Genomic DNA, 18,868 nt, shown 5'->3' with positions numbered 1-18,868 from the left:
ACTTGCCCGACCCTCCCTAAACACAGAACACTTACTGTGCGGAGAGCCAAAAGACACTTTGTGCCCTATTTTCGTGGCCAGGTGCACATGCAATCGGCATAAAAACTTGCGGATCTTCATTTTCGGACCAGGTCAAGTCTAGTTCACTGTGTTTGGCAGACCATGTTTTCTTTTACACACCACAGGCACACCTGCCAATTTGCTGACAGAAAGTACACCTTAAACTTTAGACCAGGTGAAATCAGCTCTAAATTGTGGAGCAGGTGGCGTAACACGATTTTGGTGGATTTAATCCAGGGTCAGCCAGACAGATTCTGCGCTCCGCTGATATGTATGACATCAGCGTGCATCAAACGCTCTGAATCATTATAGAAATCAATTCATTGAATGTATTATGATTATTATTATTATTATGATGATGATGATCATCATATTTTATATATTTTTAAACCTGTATCGTGGCACAACTGTTGTGTGTGTCACACACAGACGCACCATCGGGATGAAGGAGGTCTCTAAGTGCTCACTTTGCAGCGGCCAATTTAACATCACCCGCAAGTGGGGATGTTGCAGTTCCTTATAAAGGTACTCACCAATCTCCTATACGGGCTCCAGCGATTCCGTTATGCTTCCACCATGTCGATCGCGTGCCTCTCCTGCACTGAATTTAAAGGGAATGAGGGGCGCAGCTTTGATTGGCTGGAAATCAAGTCGGCTGTGTTCCGTCTCAAAACGGTCATTTCTAACTGCGCCTGTCTACGAAGATGCCAAAGGAAAGAAAAGGCCACCCAAGCACGCATGGACGGCGCTTTGTGCTAGACTTGCACTGGGCATGAAAATAGGGCAGCATGACTCAGGAGCAAGACGGAAAAAAAGGCTAAACAAGAGTATGATTGTGTCTCACTGTAAGGTGGATGTTGATGAAGTAAAACTTTGTGGCACAAATCAGCAACACATTAGATAGGAATCACTGAAAGCAGACAGTACCCAGACGTGGGTGGACAGTTCTAACGCATTCCCACTTCGCCCACATAACCCATACAAGATCCATACATGACCAGTTCTAACTCATGCCCACTCAGACCATACATAACCCTGATTGTAACCCTTATTGCACACGTACGCCATATTTGCCCAGTTCAAGCCCATGCCCACAATGCCCAGAAGGAACTGACAGGGAACCTAGTACCATTGCCCACTCCTAGCCCATGCCTACTTGGCACCCAGGAAGCCAGCATTTACCCCAACTGGACGTGTTGCCTGGAATATAAACCTCAACCAATAAAGTAAGCATATGAATTTCGATGTTGATTTATATTCAGTCCGTTCACACTGGGAACAGGGGTCACCACACTTTTTGAAGGTGAGAGCAAATTTTTGGGCCCTGATTAACCGAGCAAGCTTGGCCGAGTCGAAGCGATGAGCATGAGCATAGACCACTCGAGAGCCTGCAGTGGTGATGTGGTGCAGCCACGCTGTGCTCAGCCATAGATGCTGAGAACGTAGGTGTGGTGAGGTCCGGTACTCTGCGAGCAGGCTTTAAAAAGTCTTTCTAGACTTCACTTAAATAAAATATAAAATAAAGGCAGTCTTTTTTAGTTTCCATATTTAACTACATATTAATATTGTAAAGGCAAGTACATTGTTTATAAAAATAACAATTGGGGACATACTGCACTCACACAATCTAGTGTGACTTCTCTGGTGTGCTTGAATGAATGCTGTGATCAATGTTTTTCATTTTTTTATGTAGTGTCATTGAAGTTACAAAACCGTTGTAGACGTGTGCAAGCAATAACCCTTAACGTTTTTGTTTCTAGCGCAAAACTCACTGACTCTTTCCTCCTTTGCTGTTTATGAACACGTGACTAGTCCATGCGCGGAAAACGATGATGTCACTCCCTCGGAATGAATGTGAATTAGCTCCCACAATGCCTTTCACCATGTTCAAGATGTAAACATCTGTTTCCCTTTCTTACGTGTTGTATCATGTGCAGTTATTTGTTGAGTGGCTTTAGTGAGTACTATAATGTTAGGAATAAGGTGTGTTTCTGTATTTTATTGTCCTTAGGTACTAGAGAGGAACTCTGTGCGTGAGACGAGTACTGGAGTGTTAAGTGTCAATTCTTTCTCTCTGCCGCCACTCGCTGGTAGTAAAGTGCAACTGTCAGTGCTAATGAAAGTTCGTTACTTTGCAGAATTAGTTCAACTCAATGCATGAAAGAGTGACACAATGACCACAATGTAACTTTTAATGATATTTGAAAAGTAACTGTAGTCTGACTTCTTCACAAATTAAAGTGACAAGCGCATATTTCGCTACATTGTAACGCAAAACTGGCATCAATGCCATGGTGCCTACGGGCCATGCCGGCCGGATGTCGGTAAAAAAACAACAGCTTGCAGCCCTGGCCTGCAACACCCATAGCTGCCAATGACGTTTCCCTGGCCCTCGAAGCTGCAGGGTTTGCGACCCTGCTTGGCCTTGGACCCAAACCTGACAGCCCCTTTTCCACCCCAGGAACCTTTGGAGGAACCTTTCACTTTACCCTGGTAAAGTGGTTCCGCCTTTTGTTTCCACCCGAAAAATTTACCAGGGTAACGAAATGTCCCTGGGACATTAGTGGGGGCAAGCGACCAGGGCCATGATGGCCCAGACGGAATTCTTCGCGGGGGCGGGCTGCGCTGACGAACGCAGATTGGTCGGTCTGACTTGGGGGGGTGTTTTTCACGATGCCATTAGCCTTTAGCTCCGCTAACTGCTAACTGTGCCGTCGCTGTGCTTGCTCGTCCAATATTTCAAATGTTAAGGAAAAGTGAATGAATATCTAGACGGACAAATATGTGTAGGCTCTTGTGAGCATTTTCGGGGGACAAAGACATCCAACCCAATTTTGAATGGATCCACTGAACGGCAGTGGAGAACGCTTTTTGAAATGGGACGGTGCCTGCTATTACAAAGGGTGTTACCAAAAATGCTATGGCCTTATGCTGTTCAAAATGCTGCTCATATTCATAACAGATGTTACAATGACAGGATCAAAAACACTCCACATTTCATGATGACAGGACGAAAGCCAGATCTTTCCAAAATGTGGGTGTTTGGATCAGAATGCTATGCGTACAAGCATGATCACAAGAAATTAGATGCAAGATGTGGGAAAGGGATTTTTGTTGGGTACAGTCAAAACAGCCCTGCATATTTGGTATACAATCCACAAACAGAAAAAGTATCAAAACACTGTGTTGAAAGACATGCACAAACAAATGAATGTGATTCAGAAATCCTGGGAAGCAGGAGTACATTTCCTGACACTGAGGATTGTGATGATAAACCAGTGAACCACACGACATGACTTAAATGAGAATGAGGGCATGATAAATACAGACGCATCACAGTATAATGAGGCTTCAGAAGAAGTAAGTGAAAATAAAGCAGATGCAGGCCCTGACTACTCTCAGAATCACCAGTATCCAAGAAGAGAAAAGAATGCTCCAAAATACTTGGATGATTATCTGACAGACCTCAATGACAACGATGTAGTCAACACAAATATTGATTATTGTTACAGGGCCATATGTGGCGTTCCCCTGACATACAGCGAAGCTCGGATGTCGGTCGAGGCGTCCGGATGGATACAAGAAATGAAGGAAGAGATTCAATCACTCCAAGAAAATGAAACATTTGAACTGGTTTCTTTACCTGAAAATGGTTATATGCCTTGAACGAAAATACAGAAAGAAGAAAAGTATATAAAGCTATATACGTTTCAAAGGGCTACAGTCAAACAGAAGGCATAGACTACCGCGAGACGTTTGCTCCAACAGCAAACATCACATCTGTACGGGCTTTGATGCAGATAGCTGTCCCAAACAGTCTCATCGTCCATCAAATGGACGTAAAAACACCATATTTACATGCGCCAATAGAAGAAAAAATTTTCTTAGAGCAACCAGAGGGTTTTGAAAATACTTCAGAAAAAGGAGAGAAGTTGGTGTACAAGCTAAAGAAATCCCTCTATGGCTTTAAACAGTCAGGGAGAAACTGGTACAAGCTTCTAAATAATCATTAAGGGCAAGAATATTTTGTGAGAAATCTATCCGACCACTGTGTGTATAGGAAACAAATGGAAAATGATGTGATCATTATCATCATTTGGGTAGATGATCTAATAGTTGCAGCAAGCAACAATGATCTACTCAATAAATTCAAAGACACAATGAAATCCAGATTTAATATGAATGATCTGGGCAAAATATCGTACTTCTTGGGCATTCAGTTTGAACAAGAGAAAGGGGAAATTAAAATGAGTCAGGAAGGGTACATCAGAAAAATGCTTGAAAGATTTGGAATGTCGGATTGTAAACCCAGATACACACCAAGTGAACCAAGACTTGAGATGTATGAAGAAAGTGACCAAAATGAGGTTGTTAATCCTAAAGAGTACCATGAGATTGTAGGCAGCCTGATTATGCCATGACTTGCACAAGACCTGATATCAGCTGGATAGTGAGCAAATTGTCACAAACACTGGCGAAGCCAGGCAGGCAATTTAGTGACTGCTAAACATGTTTTGAGGTATCTAAAAGGTACACTGGATTACGAATTAACTTTCAAGAAAAATGATGAAGATTTAAAACTGGTGGCTTTCAGTGATTCTGATTGGGCATCATCTGTGGAAGATAGACGTAGCACTACGGGCTACTGTTTCAGCATGACTAAACAAGGGCCTGCAATCTCATGGAAGTCGAAGAAGCAGCCTACAGTGGCTCTTTCGACTTGTGAAGCTGAATACATTGCTTTAGCAACGACTACGCGGGAAAGCATGTATTTAACACAGTTGTTAAATGGTATGGATAACACAAGATACAGTTGCACAAGATTTATGGAGACAATCAAGGGGCCATCGCTTTAAGCAAAAACCCAGTGAATAGACAGGGATAGAAACACATTGATGTTAGATTTCACTTCATCCGTAAAGCACTTCACATTGGAAAAATAGATATTGTGTACTGTCCATCAGAAAACATGATTGCAGACATATTGACAACCCCAGTTTCTCGGATTAGGATTACCAAATTCAAAATTTGGTTCTTTTGAAATTAAAGATGTGTTCAGGGTAATTGTTTTGAGACCATGAGAGCAAGGGAGGCTGTTGAGTTATGTGCTCTCATTACATTATTTATTTTAAAGAATGCTGTGTTCAATAATATACTCAAACATCCATCCATCAATCCATTATCTGTACCGGGGGACACCCTGAATTGGTTGCCAGCCAATCGCAGGGCACACAGAGACAAACGTCTGCACTCACAATCACACCTAGGGGCAATTTAGAGAGTCCAATCAACTTACCATGCATGTTTTTGGAATGTGGGAGGAAACCGGAGAATCCGTAGAAAACCCACGCAGGCACGGGCAGAACATGCAACTCCACACCGGGGCCGGAATCGAACCCACGACCTCTGGACTGTGAGGCGGACGTGCTAACCAGTCAGTCGTCCACCGTGCCGCCCTACTCAAACATCAATATGTTTAGATTTGTTTTATGTTTGATGCCATATGTTCCGTTTACTGCAATGTTATGAATATTTTGTCACTGTCGTAAAATTTCTCATTTACGTGCGGACACTTTACGTTGGTTGTATCTCAGTTACGATTGTGTGTGTGTGTGTCAAGAAGAGCAGGTGGATGATGAGGAAATAAAAGAGACGATAGCATACCGAAACTACTGAAGTGTGGTGCGTTGACAAAACAAAGAAATATGGATATCGATGCTGCAAGCGCAACAACACGAAATACTCAGTAATACTTGGAATATTTTAATTTTTTAGCAGAAACACAAATTGTGTGAGTGCATGTGCACCGAATATGGTTAGCTGTTCAAAGTCGCACCACTGAAGTATTCATAAAACAGGATAGTGGATTTACTGTATTTAGAGAAAGTAGATTCATTTTATTAGCCACTGTAATATTCAGTTTGAACATACAGGGAAAAAATGTACATAAATAATGAAGCATTGCATTTTGAATAACTTCCACCTCAAATGAATGTTAAAAAGACAACTGTTAAAAATAAAACGCAAATGTAAGGCTTAAATTACAGGCCCATATAATCTAATAGTGAACTCTGGCCTTTTTTGGGCATGTATTTTGATTTACAGCTGTTCTGGATGGACATTTTGAGACAGGTTCAAGTGAAGAAATCATGTGCCGTCATCATCCGCTACACAGAAGTGCAGTGTCTCCTGCGACTCAAGCATTGCAAGTCCTGGTAAATTTCATTTTACAATAATTTGTAAGGCATTTAAATTTTTTACTATTACTCATTTTGCTTTTGTATGTCAACATGTAAGCGGAAAAAGGAGACCAATCAACTCTCCCTGGATACTGGATGTGCTGCGCTGCTGTTTCTGAGGCATGAAGGTAAAATACCTGTTGTTGTTGTTATCCTTTCGGCTTTTTCCCCTCAGGGGTCGCCACAGTACTCACGGAAATACTTTGTGGTTTTATTTAGTTTGTCACCTGTTGCAGCAATTATCAGTAGCACTTTTGAGTTACTTAAAGCAATAACAGGCTGATGCCAAATGTAAGGCTCTGCCTCCTCAACATAGCTTCCACCTTTAAGAAGTCAAGTACAGTACTCATGAAAAAAGAAAATATTGCACGAAAACCAACTGTTGAACATAAAATGCAAATGTCTGCATAAATCACTGACTTATATCCACTAATACTAAACTGTGACATTTTTCTGCACGTTTTTTGATTTGCAGCTGTTGCACATGTTGAAGAAGTTTCCAATGCAGGGACAAGTGTGAGCTCTCCATCAGGCTACCAAGAAGCATCCCTCATCCAGCGTTTGCCCAACATGATATATGCACAAGCTATATCTTACGTACATAATTAATTTCAATGACAGGCTACAAATAGGTTCAGCTTTTATGTGTCTTAGGGAAAATCTTTTTCATTAAAAAAATATATACCGGTACATAAATATGTCTGTAAATCACTGGCTCAAAGACTGTTTGCAGCCTGGATGACATTGCAAATGAGAATAGTTTTCAACTGCTTTATCGAGATAAAGAGTAAATAAAAAGGTAAGTTTATATAAGCATTAAGCAACAATACGTTCACTCTGATTTTCATGTTGACACACTTTAATATTGATTGTATATGATAAAATGTTAACCAATATTAAATTTATATTATTAATATGCTAGCTTTAAAGGTCACTTAATTATACTCTGCCTGCAATGATGTTCTCTGCTTTTTGCAGATGATGTGGTACTGTTGGCTTCTTCAAGCCGCGATCTCCAACTCTCGCTGGAGCGGTTCGCAGACGAGTGTGAATCGGTCGGAATGAAAATCAGCACCTCCAAATCTGAGACCATGGTACTCAGTCAGAAAAGGGTGGCGTGCCCTCTCCGGGTCGGGGATGGGATTCTGCCCCAAGTGGAGGAGTTCAAGTATCTTGGGGTCTTGTTCACGAGTGATTGTAAGATGGAACGGGAGATCGACAGGCGAATCGGTGCAGCGTCTGCTGTGATGCGGACCCTGTATCGGTCTGTCGCGGTGAAGAAGGAGCTCAGCCGAAAGGCGAAGCTCTCAATTTACCGGTCGATCTACGTTCCTACTCTTCACCTATGGTCATGAGCTGTGGGTCATGACCGACAGAACAAGATCCCGGATACAAGCGGCCGAAATAGGTTTCCTTCGCAGGGTGTCCGGGCTCTCCCTTAGAGATAGGGTGAGAAGTTCGGCCATCCGGGAGAGACTAAGAGTCAAGCCGCTGCTCCTCCGCGTTGAGAGGAGCCAGTTGAGGTGGCTCGGGCATCTGATTGGGATGCCTCCTGGACGCCTCCCTGGTGAGGTGTTCCGGGCATGTCCCACCGGCAGGAGACCCCGAGGACGACCCAGAACACGTTGGAGAGACTATGTCTCCCGGCTTGCCTGGGAACGCCTTGGGATCCTTCCGGAAGAGCTGGAAGATGTTGCTGGGGAGAGAGAAGTCTGGGCTTCCCTGCTGAACTGCTGCCTCCGCAACCCCACAGATAAGCGGAAGATAATGGATGGATGGATGCAATGATGTTGATGTAGGGTGTCAGTAATGAGTAGGGAAGTAACACATCACCTCCCACTGGTGTGTCATCAGTCTCCTTTGCATAATTTACCAAGAACTATTTCATGCTGTGGGGACGCAAACAACCTGGGCCACAGGAACCTTTGTTACCAGGAACAAAAGGTTCCTGGGCTAGTTGGTGGAGAAGGGGCTACACACACATCCTGTCTTGATGTTGGCGGTGGGCAGTCACCGCAGCTGCAGCATCCGTTCCGTCCTCTGCGCTTAGCACCGGGGCCCAGGTGTCCTGTTTGGGGAGCCTCGCATGTTCAAACTGTTGCCGGTTGTCAAGAAAAATCCTGTCTGCCTGCGGCAGGCGCATGGTGCATCTTGGAGGAGGAAAGGGGACCACTGGCGCAGGAAGCGGTGCACACTGGCGCAGGAAGCTGCCACAGGGACATGTGATCAAAAACGAAGGAGGGATCAGCAGAACCCAGCACAGCCAGCATCCTGTCAATCATTTCTGACGGTTTGCTGTCACCAAGGCCGTTAAGGGACAGCAGGCGTTCTGCCTTCTTGATTTCAGGCAGTTCAAAGAGTTCCAAGAGGAATGTCTTGAACACATCATACTGTACTTGCCAATCACTGGTGGAGTCTCCAGCAGCGCCATTACTCTGGCTGTTGTTGATGCATCCAATGCTGCCACCACATGGAAGTATTTGGTAACATCGTGCACGATTCCTCTTTGCTGGAGCTGGAACCAGATACATTTTATCAATGTGCTAAAACCATGGCCTTAGGTTGTGCTGCCAACAGGAGCGTGCAGTGACCTTTGGAGGGGCAGGTGCTCAAAGTAAAGACGAATTGATGGCATTCCTGCACTGTCCACCCACTTGGGGTTCGAACTCACGCCTCCATCTCGACAGCTAGCCAAAGGCAGCATCATCTGAATGCTTCAGAGGAGTGTGGTTAATTGGGCAGCTCTAGCTGGAATCTGTTCCAGCCTGAATTGTAGCAGCCTACAGTATATTCACGATGAATGTTAATGTTACATAGGACCACAACATACCATGTCATTGTACTCACATGGTATATTTGGGAGGAAGCAGTAAAAGTAGGTTTTCTAGCTGTTATGAAATGCGCTATATAAATAAAATTGTATTGTATTGTATTTACCTCCATGGTGGGGTATGCTAAACAGCTTTTGTTGAGAGAGATTGCTGATGATGATATTGCTGGAGCCAACTTCGACCAACCTCCACTAACAACGCCGCCCCCCCCTACACTGAGTGACATTTGAAACAAAAGACTCACGGTGGCATGTAAGCCTCACCTGGGCCGGACTAAATTGTCTTCTTTTAGGACCCAGAAGCTTCGGCCGCGGCAAATGGGAAACGGAAGCCTCGCCGCAGCAAATTTTAGTAAAATGCCCAGCTCTGGTATATGATGTCAAGAAGTTTCAGTCCTTACATTAGGCACTGGTAATGAGATGTATTCATTGCATTTGCATTTGAATTATATCTAGGACATTGAGGAAAAACCTACAAAATAACAGCATAAAATGTGTCATTGTAAATATGTTTAAGTATACTGTAGTAACAGAAACATAATTTACCATTTTCAACTTCACTGTTGGTTAATTGTTGTAGTTTAACATTAAATAGTTAATATATTTACATGCTCCTACTGCCCTTTGATTTTCCAACTCAAAACAGTTACCCCAAGGGTTAGCGCATGCAATGAGTCACTACCATAACACCCATCCATTATCTGAAGAAGATCACGGGCAATTGCATTACTTATAATTTATTTTGTTGGAATATAATTATATTGGCGGTCAAGTTTCAGCCAATTTTTGGCGCCCCTTACCGACCACAGCGCCTTTAGCATCTGCCTATCTCGCCTAATAAGTGAGGCTCCCTGCTCCACACAAAACTAAATACATTGCAACCAACAAAAAACTGCCATTATCCCTTTGATTTCTATCATCACTTTTATATAAGAAGTATCATACTCGCACCGCTCCCTAAAAGATACAGGTCCATGGTGAATGTCTATCCCTTGTGGGTCACCACAATTTGATTATTGTACTCTGTGTTGCAGGGACTCTCCCTGTTTCTGTCTTCTTAAAGAGGAAGTCAACCCAATCTTATTTTTTTTATCAAGAATATGTTCTATGCAAGCCCACTAGTTGAAACATGGCTGATAAAGGCTGACATCACAACTGCTCAGGGCTCAGCTGACCTGTTTTCTGAAGCTGAGCCGTGATTAGTCGTTACCTGAGCCCTGAGCAGTTGTCATTTTCAGTCGACAGAAGTTACAAAATGGCCACCCCCGGAGATGGCTAAAAAGAGATGGATTTTGCTGCTTAACTCATATTCTTCAAACGCAATTAATAATCAGAATGCCGTGTTTAAACTACAGTGGTACCTCTACTTACGAACGTCCCTTCATACAAAATTTTCAAGTTACGAAAGGCTTTAACAGGAAAATATTGCCTCTTGTTATGAAATAAATTTCAGGATACGAAAGGTAAAAATACAGTATGGGCTGCTTCTTGCAGCTCCGGAGTTTCCTAAACGCAGCATACTCATAGCTGCCTAAAGTGACTGTGGTGGGTTAAATGTAGAGGGACCATTTTCGTGACCTAAAGAAAGTTCTTCTCTTAATGCCTTGCGTGTCAAATTGTAGTTTTTTTTTTGATTATTTCAGAACAGTATACCACAAAATTGTTACAGATTAATTTGCCTATTGTTGTGTCATACACGCTCGGAGCGCCCAGCTCCTGCACTTGTTGGAAGGATTTTATTTTGAAAGTCTTGAGAGGAAACTGGGCCATTATATCATGCAATTTGACGACATACGAGAAAGACAACCCCAAACTTCTTTTGTCAAGTCTCCAAATACCACTTGGTGAAACATTGGTTAACTTGGGAGGTGTTGCCAAAACGTACAAAAATATTTATTTAAAGGATATTTCTCTCGTTTTAGACGTTAAGGGCTCCTTTTCCGTGCTCTCCATTAAGAAAGCAGACCATTATGGACCCCAGTGCGCCTCGGAGTGAGAAGTATTCCATGGGCCAAGCGCCACCTCCGCCCTACCAGGATAATCCGTACCCGGGATACCCCCATCCTGGGCCGGGGTACTCCCAGCCTGGGTTGGGGTACGCCCAGCCTGAACCCGGCGGTTACCCTCCTTATCCGCAGGTAAGCAACCCCCTGCCTCCCGCCAGTTAACTGTATTTCATAATCCCAGTTACGTGAATTCGTCCGCTGATAGTGTAGTGGTACACACGCCTGAGCTGAGTGCGGGCAGCGTGGGATCGATTCCCGCTCAGTGACAGTGTCTATGTGTGCCCTGCGACTGGCTGGCGACCAGTTCGGGGTGTAGTCTGCCTTCGCCCATTGACGGCTGGGATAGGCTCCAGCAACTCCCCGCGACCCTATATAGGATAAGCGGTTTGGAAGATGACATGACAGTTACGTGAATTCACGTAAACGACCCTTCGAGCAAGCCACGTAGTCACGTCAATCGATTTCATTTGAAGGCTGACACTTTTGTAGTAGAATGAAATATTCCGTGGCTCTTACAGGAGTCTGCATATCCGCCACCATATGGCGGTACTCCGTACACGGCGGGCCAACAGTACCCACCCCCGCAAACCACGGTCACCGTCCAACCCACGGTGTTCGTGACCCGAGGCCCGCTGGAAAACCCCGTCAATGACTACATGTGCTACTCCGTCTTCACGTTGGTGTGCTGCTGCCTGCCTCTTGGAGTCGCAGCCCTCATCTACTCAATTAATGTGAGTTCAAGTCATTACCAGCCTTTCTCTGTTCAAACTATGGCCTTTTTACTGGACTTTTATAATAATAGAAAAATAGACTAAGCCTATCAGGAGTAACTCAGTCCACTCACGCTCATGTAAATGTTTATTCCGAATGTTTCAGAAACCAGAATTTTGACCTTGATCCGAATATTGACTGCATGTAAATGTAGTCACTGACAGACGATTAAACGTAGGAAAGAATGAATAAAGAATGTGAAGGATGGACAAAAGAAAGTTTCTCATAACACAAGAAGGTATGGGCCCTATTTTGGTAGACTGGTGCCTGTGCGCTCGACGTAAAAATGGGCGTAAACCTAATTTTCGTGCTAGCTCTAATGTGTTTGGGGCCATGTTGCGATTGTCTGGGTATTCCGGCACACCGAGTTGCCTCACGTTGTCATTTTCTTGCTGGGGCAATGATCTAGTTCACTGTGTTTGTGAATTTTGTAGATGCGCTACGCCTCACTTGCCGTTTCTGCCTTGCCCCCCAGTGCGTCTGCCAATTTGGTGACAAAAAAATAGACTCGATTTTAGACTCGCAAAAACCAGGCCTAGCCTAGGTGGTCTAACACGATTTTGGTGTATTTGATCAAGACACAGGTAGACACATTCAGCGCTCCGCGGATATGCCTGATGGATGTCATAGTATTTCCTTCATAAATATGACACCAGCATGGGACAATCCCTCTGAATAATTTTATAAATCAATTGAACGATTATAATCATGTATGTAATTGTGTTTTCTTGAAAGATGGCAGTGTGTATTGGAAATGATAGAGTAATGAATGCCTATAAAATATAATTGCCTGGAATGGACCGGCCGTTCGGAAGTCTTCTCAAATTTGCCATTGCGCCCCTGCTGCCATCTAATGGTGAATGGTGATATGACAACTCAAAACATACATTGTATTTTGTATTGGTTTTAGTGTTTTTAATTGATCCAAGTCGAAGAATGTCGACATAATCTTACACGGAGGCGGCTTAGATCTGTTGTTGGTAATTTTGTAGAAAAGCAAAGCCGCTCCTCTCATTCAGTTTAATTGTGGTGCCTGTTCGCAACAGGCTCTGCCTGTTCAGGACCATGAGACGGCTGGAACTTATCCCCTGACTTTACTGAGGTTGAGAGACAGAAACAGATCAAGACGTTGAATGTTAACTGTACAGCTCAGCACTCGTAGTAAATCTATCTGTCAATTAGTAAATTGTGCTACAAGAAGCATCGAACTCCAGGGTTCAACTGTTGCTCAAGTTCATTCTCCAAAGTGTGTCAATATTAATAGGGACAACTTGGATTACATTTTTTGTCGATGTATGTGTAAGGGATTGAAAGGTCACACGCAAGACATAGGTAGGAGGAGAAAAGTGAGAGTCTGTGCCCTTTAGATTTGCTTGTACTTTCCCTGTTAAACATCACGGCTTTTATTGCCTCATGATTCTCGAAAGTACTCGTGCTGCCCGGATGCCTTCGCTCTGCATCTGATCCCAGAAGCACAGGCACTTTACGTTTTTAAACCTCGGGCCTGAAAAACAGTTTTTAAACAATAATATGTTTTTTTCTTTCAAATTGGTGTTTACATGTCACCTTAGATTAGTTATAAAACTAGTGGTAAACGACATAACTTGTTTCTGGTTATTACAATCAGTTGTTTATGGTTTAAGGGGAATTATAATCTATTCTTAATTCATACAGTATGATGGTTACTTTGTCATAATTTACTATCACTTAAAATGGAAAGGCAAATCAAGATGTCCTCGTGTTGATTGTTCAGGTCACTCACATGGTTAAAAACGTCATGGAAGACCAGTGAGTCACTGGAATGGTATGAAGGAAGAAGACGTCTTTAGGGTAAAATACCAGTTAATTGCTTCCATGTGGTCAGCTTTAGTAATTGTGGACAAAACTCCTTTGGAACTTAAATTTCCTAAACCAATTTAAAACAAAACGTCAAGTGTGCTGCCTTAACCACTTGTCACTTTGTTTGTGACATTTTCAATGTATACTAATTTAATCACCAAATTAGGGCTCTTACAATCGAATATTTTTAGAATCCATTATTCAACATTAATCGAACAATTGAATAATATTTAATTTTGCATTGCATTTGTATTATAAAGTCATTTTTCCCTATTATTGTGTATTGCCAAATTATTATTGTTTATTTGGTATTGTTTCGTGATTAAAAAACAATTATGCAATATCATACAAGAGGGATTGATGTATTGACTAACCTTTTTGAAACTGATTCAGTTACTGTTTTGGTCATTGGTTTAAAGTAAAAGTAAAAGCAGATGTTTGCAAAACACTAAAGTCTTCTTTCACGAAGGACGACAGAAATCAGAAAATAATTACTGTTGACAGGCTGAAATCAGAGGATTTGGACAATTTTAAGTTAAAGGTTGTAAACATGACTCGATTATTGAAGTAATCGTCGATTAATTTGATTAGTTGCCACTTAACCGGTAAATTTGGACACCAAAGTAACACTTTTAGAGAGAACGCAAACTGGATGTGTGGCACATATTTTAATAAAGCAAAACTGTCCTCTTCTCTAGTGTTGCAACACAACAAGAGCCAAAACTCGGTGCATAAGATTACAGGAATGGCCTCTGCTTTAGAACAGACTTTGGGCCACAAGTTCTGTTTCTGTTTATTTTAGGAAACATGATCTTGTGACTGCAAGTATGAACAGGTCTGAGTGACTGATACTGCAGTGCGCCACCACAAATCTGTCATCTTACAGGAAAAGCTCTGATTAGTGTGTAGGTAATCACACGGTTAATCAACTAATTGTCAGCACACTTTGATTCACTTGGCAGTAGGTGCAAACCAAATAATTTCGAAACATGCTGTGTGGAAGAGGCATTTTACTGACCCTATCACAGCGTGAGCTACTTTTTACGGCACAACACACCCTCACTCATTCATAAATATTATTTTTAAATCAGTTTCATGCGATCTCATACTCGTAGAACTGACACCCAGTGCACAGTTTCACATTACATTCTCAGCCATTTCCGTTCCAACTTCCTGGAATGTTGCTGCAAACAGCTGCTCTGGAAAAGCTTTTGGGATGTGAAAGCAAAACATACTTGAGTGGATGTTGATTATGCAGAAGTATTTCCTCTTCTTGGAATTGATCAGACAGCATGAAACATGTGTCATTAAAAACAAAGTCCAAATTCATCAAATTGCAAATTGACAAATCTGAATAATTACAAGTCTCGCTGTGTCAATAATATTTTGAGACTAGTATAAGACTAATTGCATTCACCCACCTTTCTACCATGGCATTCTGGCAGCTAGAGATGTTGGTATTGCTAGTATTTTTTTTTTTCACGCGGCACGGTGGTCGACTGGTTAGCATGTTGGCCTCACAGGTCAGAGGTTGTGGGTTCGAATCAGGCCCCGGCCTACCTGTGTGGAGTTTGCATGCTCACCGCGTGCCTGCGTGGGTTTTCTTCGGGTACTCCGGTTTCCTCCCACATTCCAAAAACATGCATGGTAGGTTAATTGAACACTCTAAATTGCCCCTGGGTGTGAGTGTTTATGTTTGTTTGTCTCTGTGTGCCCTGCGATTGGCCGGCAACCAGTTCGGGGTGTCCCCCGCCTACTGCCCGAAGACAGCTGGGTTGGGCTCCAGCACCCCCGTGAGGATAGTGCGGTATCGATGATGGATGTATATTTTTTTCACAATTTAAAACAATTCCCAGGTGTCTCAATAACATTTTTGTTGCATGATTTGGTTAAAATTCCCCAAAGATCAATCATTTCAGCCACACCGTCAGCCTGCCCCAGGACAGCTCTGGTAGTTTACCCCCACCAGAGTGTGAATGTGTGAGTGCATAAATAATGTAGCCACTATGAAGCCTCTTTGGGTGTCCAGAAAAACGCTATATAAATCTGATGTATTATTATTATTATTAATCTTTTCATACTATTTTTGTGGTATGGGATCCCTTTGGACGCTTGTTTTAATGCCTCAGTTGTATGAATTATAATGCTGCCCAGAGGTCCTTGCACAACTTGCTATAGTTGATATCATGTTGTTATTCTCTATGATCAGTTCACAAATTATGCCTATCCCTGATAAGTATACAGGACTAGATCATCTAGTGCTGCATACGTATATGTAAATGAGACAAATGTGGATTGCTAAGGGAAAGACACCATTATTTTGCTACGTTCACACTGCAGGGTGAGGGCGTGATGCTCAATTTGGTTACATCCGATCATTTGATGTACTCGTTCACATTACAAAACCAAATGTGACTTCTAATGTGAGACACATGCGCACAAAGCACGACGTCGAGTGACATGCGCCCAAAAAAGACGCCATGTGGCACAGTGTTTATGGAAGTAAATATGGTCCCGGGGCTCATCTTTTTGTCATCTCATGTCGGCAGAAAGGTGAGGAGAGAGGAGGTAGAAATATTGTATTATGGGGAAATGAGGCCACGCTGTCAATACGCGTTCTGTGACCCCTGCATGATGTGAGGCACACGTGCGCAGGTCGACAATGTTTAATCGCTATCTTCGGCAAAAACACAAGGACAAAATAGCTATATAATGCTGCGTAACCAACAGTTTCATAAAAAGAATTAATCGATTCCTACGTGGTGCCTTCGCGTCTAATATATTTCCATTATCTTTAAAAATCAAGTTCTATTAAAAGAGTACATTATAGTTGGAATCAGGATGAACCAGCTAACTCTACCCATATTACCAGAGCTGGGCATTCCGCCTATGTGACGGACGGGTCGCCCTATCTGCCTATGACGGACACCCATTTTGTAGGCGATAAACGATAGAAGGGAAACTTAAAAAAAATAGTCGGAATAAGCAAAGTCAGAAGCCCATTTTTTCCCATCTATGTAATCATCAATTTCCTCCCAAAATACAAAGACATTAAATGTGCAACAATAGAGAAATGGAAACGGAAAAGGATGTACAATACTGTGATTATTGTTGCTAAACAGTTCAGATCGAGATTTCTGAAATGTCACTGTTTTTGATTTTCATGAATGAGGTTGTGACTGAAAGTGGTTAAAACAAGACATGTCTTGATATTATATTATGGTACAAAGACTTTGTTTTCTGATTAGACCGTTCCTCTTTTGTTTATTTAAAAAAAATGGTTTTTTTTTTTTGATTTTTGGGTGGTGGGGGCAGGCAATGTGGTTTTCTTGTTATGTACATTTTGGCCAATAGTTTTGTATTTTTCATGCTTAATTGTTGCCGTAGGTTAGCGATTAAAGATGGCCGACCTGCTGCACATGCGTGCTCAGATGGGACTCACATTATATTTTATTTATTCATTTTATTTTTAGATTTTATTAAATGACCAAAAAACACATTTAGTTTGCTCTAAACTTTGTCTCTGAAAATCATTACAAGGATAGAAATCATTGAACATCTTAACACATGTTTCTATACCTTTAGTGTACTCTTTTATTTTATATTTTAATATATTTTTTAGATTTATATCCATATACGAAAGAGGTCAGATTTTAAAAAATCTGAATGGTACTGTTTGCACTGCATGAAAAAAAAAAATTGATGCGTGTCACATATGGGCAACAAAATTGGAATTGAGTCGGAGTGTGAACTTGCCTCATGGAAAACTCAAGGGGGACTTCTTTTGTAAACAATCCCTCATATTGTACACATTATTCAACATCTGAAGTTCACATGATTGAGCAACTGTGTTATAAGTGCTCCATTTAAATAACTTCCCTTTCAGGCAAGTAGGCCTCCACCCTTTGGACTAACTGTCTGAAATAATTGTCTCCCGTTTATTTCACTTTGCTTCGAAGCAGAATTCCAGATGGTGTTAACAGTGTCCTAAAGTGCATTTGTGGAGATGCAACCATGTAAAATTTCAAGTGCATATTCTTCTTTTTATAAAACTACTTGCACTCAATTCTAAGGCTAGATTCACATCGCAGGTCTTAATACTCAATTCCGATTTTTTTGAAAAAAAAAAAGAGAAAAAAAAGGTTTATTTTGTGGAAGCGTTCATATCACATTATAAATGCGACCTCGGTCTGTCTGTTGTGTCAACATGCGTCCCAAAAGTGGCCCGCATGCGCAGAAGAAGAGAAGGCGTCACTCACTACGATGTGTTTACGGAGGTAAATGTGGTGCAGCGTATCGGGGCATTTCTACAGTGGAGTGATTCGGTAGGAGGTAGTAATACAGTATTTGGGAGAAATGATGAGGCGAGGCTTTTTCGATCTCATTTCATGGAGACGTCACTAAAGATGACGTCACATCATAACCGCGCGTAAAAAATGAGCCGATCGAGTCGTGGGTGAATTACTAGAAATGTCCACTTCTTGCTTCATGTTTCAAGCGGGATTCAATTAAAGTCAAATATAAAGTCAATACTGTTACGCAAAACAACTTTGCAGATTTGATCTGCCAGGTCCCAGCACTCTTCCTCTGCCCAACGTGGAGAGCATTTTGGGCTGAGGATGACATTAATGTCGGATTATATGCGACCTGGCATTTCAGACTGTGGTCGTATTGCAAAAAATCAGACGACACATATCCGATCTAGGACCACATATGGAAGTGCCCCAGGTCGCATTGAAAACCATCAACTATTTAAGAGCTCTTCGTTGTGCACATCCCTGCCTTGTCAATGTAAAATAATTTCTTTTTTTTTTTAATAAAGGCATGGACATTTTAAAATGATTCATTGATGAATCAAAAATTGATCAACAGATTATTCAGTGCTTGAAATATGCCCATTGCAAATTGAGAAATTGAGTTTTCCCCTTCAATGTAGGCAAGACAATCAACCAGCGCTGATGTTTAGAAAGAGATCCTGTGATGTTTGTGCAAGCATCCTGTGGGAATCCTTTCAGGAGTGCATGTAGGGGGTCACACACATGGACATAAATAAATCCAAGCATGCGGGGGGCTTTGAAAAGTGGTCTCTTTCACTTTTGAACACTGCAACACACAGCATATCA

At 42.1% G+C, this 18,868-nt stretch overlaps 1 protein-coding gene and 1 long non-coding RNA gene across 2 annotated transcripts in view; both read left to right on the top strand.

The window, feature by feature from the left end:
- The first annotated feature begins 5,538 nt into the window (after positions 1-5,538).
- Positions 5,539-6,995, top strand: LOC147144126 (uncharacterized). Its single transcript, XR_015087939.1, has 4 exons — positions 5,539-5,742; positions 6,166-6,275; positions 6,358-6,427; positions 6,775-6,995. It is a non-coding gene; the product is annotated as an uncharacterized LOC147144126 (long non-coding RNA).
- A 3,921-nt stretch (positions 6,996-10,916) lies between these two features.
- The window catches only part of LOC147144125 (uncharacterized), a 33,842-nt gene continuing 25,890 nt past the window's right edge, over positions 10,917-18,868 (top strand). The window contains exons 1-2 of the mRNA XM_086038370.1: positions 10,917-11,267; positions 11,654-11,866. Coding sequence (XP_085894496.1) covers positions 11,100-11,267; positions 11,654-11,866 — 381 coding nt within the window. The 5' untranslated portion in view covers positions 10,917-11,099. The remainder of the gene's footprint in view (positions 11,268-11,653; positions 11,867-18,868) is intronic.

Source organism: Filicampus tigris, chromosome 8 (assembly GCF_054856515.1).
Source record: "Filicampus tigris isolate MCC_2025a chromosome 8, RoL_Ftig_1.0, whole genome shotgun sequence".
Classification (NCBI taxonomy): Eukaryota; Metazoa; Chordata; class Actinopteri; order Syngnathiformes; family Syngnathidae; genus Filicampus; species Filicampus tigris.
Note: the sequence above shows the minus strand (reverse complement) of the source record. Positions and strands in the feature narration are given on the sequence as shown.